The sequence below is a fragment of the Otolemur garnettii genome, unplaced genomic scaffold (assembly GCF_000181295.1).
Source record: "Otolemur garnettii isolate 467f Iridium unplaced genomic scaffold, OtoGar3 scaffold00025, whole genome shotgun sequence".
Taxonomy (NCBI): Eukaryota; Metazoa; Chordata; class Mammalia; order Primates; family Galagidae; genus Otolemur; species Otolemur garnettii.
In genome coordinates this window covers 18,735,992-18,740,740 of record NW_003852420.1, presented here as the reverse complement: position 1 = coordinate 18,740,740, position 4,749 = coordinate 18,735,992, and the positions used below count along the sequence as shown (strand labels likewise).

General features: G+C 43.6%; 1 protein-coding gene across 1 annotated transcript in view; it reads left to right on the top strand.

The window, feature by feature from the left end:
* Positions 1 to 3,839, top strand: part of SAMHD1 (SAM and HD domain containing deoxynucleoside triphosphate triphosphohydrolase 1) — a 59,910-nt gene extending 56,071 nt beyond the window's left edge. The window contains exon 14 of the mRNA XM_023512263.1: positions 3,494 to 3,839. Within this exon, the coding sequence (XP_023368031.1) occupies positions 3,494 to 3,616 (123 nt within the window). The 3' untranslated portion in view covers positions 3,617 to 3,839. The remainder of the gene's footprint in view (positions 1 to 3,493) is intronic.
* The last annotated feature ends 910 nt before the right edge of the window (positions 3,840 to 4,749 follow it).

The window sequence follows — 4,749 nt, the reverse complement described above, 5'->3', positions numbered from 1 at the left end:
GAGCCATATCCTTTTTATTTTCAATCTATAGGTGGTTGAATCCACTGATATGGAACCCAGGGATTTGGAGGGTTGACTGTCTGTCTGTCTTAGGTACCATAACACTAGAGGAAACCAAATCACTGAAAACTCTAGCAGCAGGTAGATTGGAATGTGGAGAGGCTGGAAACAGACAGTTCTGCCATGTAGTGATGACTTAAGTCTAGTACATTCATTCATTGAGTGCCTCAATGAGTATTTTTGCCAGGCCCTGGGGAGTTGGTACACAGTCTTAGAGGAGCAAAAATGGAAGATTTAATCAGTCTTATTTTGTCAGGAAAGGCTTGCTTAAAGAAAGGTTTATGAGCTAAGACCTGAAGGTTGAATGAGCAGGAATTGACTATCTAAAAGACTGGCAGCAGAGTAGTGGTATTGGGAAGTTGCTGAGGCAGAGGCATCATAGGGGTAGGTCAGAAGATGAGAGAGAACGTAGTGCATTTCAGGAAGGAGCGTGGAATGTGAGGGCTCTGGGGCTTTATGCAGAGTCCTATGAGCCAAGAGCTGTGAAAGCCATTGAAGGATTTTAAGCAGGAAAGTGACATATTTGTTTATATATATACAATTTACTGGAGTTAAATAAATATAGAACATTATAGGCACAGTGGCTCATGCCTATAATATTAACACTTTAGGAGGCCGAGGCAGGTGGATAGCCTGAGCTCAAGAGTTCAAGACTAGCCTGAGCAAGAATGAGACCCTGTCTGTACAAAAAAAATAGAAAAACTAGCCAGTGTTGTGCCAGGTACCTGTAGTCCTACCTACTCAGGAGGCTGAGGCAAGAGAATCACTTGAGCCCCAGAGTTTGAGGTTGTTCCACGTGGCACCCATAGCTCAGTGGTTAGGGCACCAGCCACATACACCCACCGGTGCTGGCAGGTTTGAACCCACCCCGGGCCTGCTAAACAACAATGACAACTACAACAAAAAAAAGCCAGGCGCTGTGACGAGCGTCTGTAGTCCCAGCTACTTGGGAGGCTGAGGTAAGGGAATCGCTTAAGCCCAATAGTTTGAGGTTGCTGTGAGCTGTGACGCCACAGCACTCTACCACAGGCAGCATATTCAGATTCTGTCTCAAAAAAAAAAAAAAGAAGAAGTTGAGGTTGCTGCAAGCTATGATGCCACAGAACTCTACCCAAAGTGACAGAGTGAGACTCTTGTTTTCCCACCCCCCCCCAAAAAACCCACAAAAGTTGAAATTAGAATGGGTAGAAATAGAGATGAGTTTGAAGTGAAATACTGCTGACTTTGAGATAGACAGGTCTTCTGAGTATCATGGCAATTGAATGGCTGCTTTTATTTATTTTTATTTTTTGAGACAGTCCTACTATGTCACCCTTGGTAGAGTACTGTGGCATCACAGCTCACAGCAACCTCAAACTCTTGGGCTTAAGTGATTCTCTTGCCTCAGCCTCCCAAGTATCTGGGACTACAGGCACCCACCACAATGCCTGGTTGTTTTTTGTTACAGTTGTCATTGTTGTTTTAGCTGGCCAGGGCTGGGTTTGAACCTGTCAACTTCGGTGTATGTAGCTGGCACCATAACCACTGTGCTATGGCCACCTAGCCAAATGGCTGCTTTTAAGTTAGATCCAGCATAATTCAGAAGAAATTTAACATGGAGAGTGAGATATAAAAGTTTTGGCATAGAGGACAGTGAGACAATGGCAGAAAGCTGCCACCACCTCTAGGGGAGGAGATAGATGGTAGTCTGGGAGTTGGGGCCATCTGTAGAAGCTAGAACCATTGAAGAGTTGTGGCCACTGCTGTCCACGCCAGAGAGCATAGGGAGGGATATAACCTGGTCTCTGTCCTTCTCTCAGCTCCCATTGGCCAAACCTAACTGGAAGCCAATAGGAATGGGAGCTGGGAAATGCAGTTTATAGGAGCAGCTCCTGTGAAACAGAACAGAGCAGAAGAAGAGTAAAGAACAGGTCTGAGGGCTCGGCGCCTATAGCTCAACCGGCTAAGGCGCCAGCCACATACACCTAAGGTGGCGGGTTCGAATCCCCAGCCCGGACCCACCAAACAACAATGACGGCTGCAACCAAAAAATGGCCGGGCGTTGTGGCGGGTGCCTGTGGTCCCAGCTACTTGGGAGGCGGAGGCAGGAGACTCGCTTGAGCCCAGGAGTTGGAGGTTGCTGTGAGCTGTAATGCCATGGCACTCTGCCCAGGGGGGCAGCTTGAGGCTCTGTCTCAAAAAAAAAAAAAAAAAAGAACAGGTCTGAGAGGATATAGGCAAATGAAGAGTACAATATCCTACCACCAACATTGCGTTCCTAGTATAATAAAGGCTCTCAAAGACCTTATATCTTTCTATTATCAAAGAGAATCTATCTGCAAGTTCAAGAGTGGTTTAGCATAGAGTCACGTGTTAGAGAGCCTTGCTTTTACATTCTCTGCTTTCAAAGGTCATACGGCAGTGTTTTTCAACCTTTTTTATCTCACAGCACACTTGAAACTATAGTTGAACTTCTGTGTCACACTTAAATTATGTTGATCTAAGAAAAAAAAATTTATTTACTGTGCTTTGAACTTCTTTCAAAAATAATTTAATCTTTCTTTTTTTTTTTTTTTTGAGACAGAGTCTCACTGTCACCCTCAGTAGAGTACTGTGGTGTCACAGCTCACAGCAACCTCAAACTCTTGGGCTTAAGCGATTCTCTTGCCTCAGCCTCCCAAGTAGCTGGGACTACAGACACCTGCCAACACAGTGCCTGGCAATTTGTTGTTGTTGTTGTTTAGTTGTCATCGTTGTTTAGCAGGCCCACTCCAAGTTTAAACCCACCTGCCTTCTTGTATATAGCTGGCACCCTAACCATTGAGCTATAGGCACTGAGCCTTAATTAATGATCTTTAAAACTTTTTCTGGCACACCATATCCTCTTACGGCATAACAGTTGAAAAATCACTATCATATTGTGACCTCTTTTTTAGTCTCTCCCTCATTTTGTGTGGAGAAGCTTATTTGGCTGGAGCATATGCATATGGGGCCAAAGTTATAGCTTTGATTGCAGAAAAAAATTCAAGTTCTGGAGGTACATATTGTTCTTTCCCCTTTTCTTTGCCATCTTATAGACCTGGGCCATTTATTGCAGAGAGGAGCCAGGGTTGAGTGCAGTCCATCTTTCTTCTGGGAAAATAGGACAGAGTTTTCCATGAAGGTGTGTGGAGGAGGTCATTGAACTAGGCAGTAGAGTGCTGCTCCTGATCATCTTTGAAAAGAAGAGATCCAGTGGTTTTTTTGATGAAGGCTCTGACCTGCTTAAGACAGTGGTGTTTCCAATTTGACCCAAGCACAGGGCATATGTAATTTGGAGTTTCCCAAGAGTGAGTATACCTAGAGGCATTCTATATGCAAGACAAGAATGTGTATACCTGAGACTTTGAGTCAGAAGTAAAATGATGAAAACTGGCTTTTCTCTGTTTCCTGTTTTTCTCTCTCTTCTCACTAGGATGGTGATATTGTAGCTCCACTTATAACACCTCAAAAGGAGGAATGGAATTACACAATTACAGCCCCAGCTCATACCCGAGAAGCATCCAGAACCAGTGCAAGCCGGAGCCTGGCTTTTTAAGGATGGCTCAGTGTGAATGTCTGTAGTCTGCTGGCTGCAAAAAGCATTCCCCCAACGCAATTAGCTTAGGGACGTCAATCATAGAGTTCCACAAAGTTAGTGACAACTGTGCTTTTTATTCTGTATTTTGAATGTACGCACATGCTGCAGCTTAGTAATTTTTATTCAAAGAAACAAAAAGATACCAGGCAAATCTTGCTTTATATGCTATGAAAAACATTGCCTTGCCTATTTTTAATAATAATTAAAGCCTTAGTAGTTTATTTTCTTAGAAAAACAACTCTTTTATCTACTCTGAACACTTTTTGTCTTTTTTTAAGAGATGGGGTCTTGCTCTTTTGCCCAGACTGGATTAGAGACTGGAACTTCTGGGTTCAAGCAATCCTCCTGCCTCAGCCTCCTGAGTAGCTGAGACTTCAGGCATGAGCCTCTACATCTGGCTTACTCTGAATTTTTATGACAGATGATTGTTTTTGGCTTGGGGGGGGGGTTTGTTTTTTGTTTTTTTAAATTTAGAATGAGACAAATTGGTGGCTCAGTGCCATAGCTCAAGCAGCTAAGGCACCAGCCACATACACCAGAGCTGGTAGGTTCAAATCCACCCTGGGCCTATCAAACAATGACAACTGCAACCAAAAAAAAAATAGCTGGCCGCTGTGGTGGGTGCTTGTAGTCCCAACTACATGGGAGGCTGAGGCAAGAGAATCACTTGAGTTTTTTTAGCAATCTGTTATTTTTTTATTTTTTTATTTTTTGCAGTTTTTTTGGCCAGGGCTGGGTTTGAACCTGCCACCTCCGGCTTATGGGGCTGGCGCCCTACTCCTTTGAGCAGCAGGCGCCGCCCTAAGTCCAAGAGTTTGAGGTTGCTGTGAGCTGTGACAGTACAGCACTCTATCAAGGGTAACATAGTGAAACTCTATCTCAAAAAAAAAAAAGAAAGAAAGAAAGAAATGAGACAAATTGGAATTAGAAGTTAGGATTGTCATGAACAGAAATGGTTAAAAAACAAAACATAAAATCCTACCGCCTAAGGAGGTGCCCATTACTCCAGGTTTAAAATTAGTCAAACTATCCAAGTGACCTAAACATATATAAGTGAAAGATACCTCTCCTCACCCCTGTAGCCCCCATAA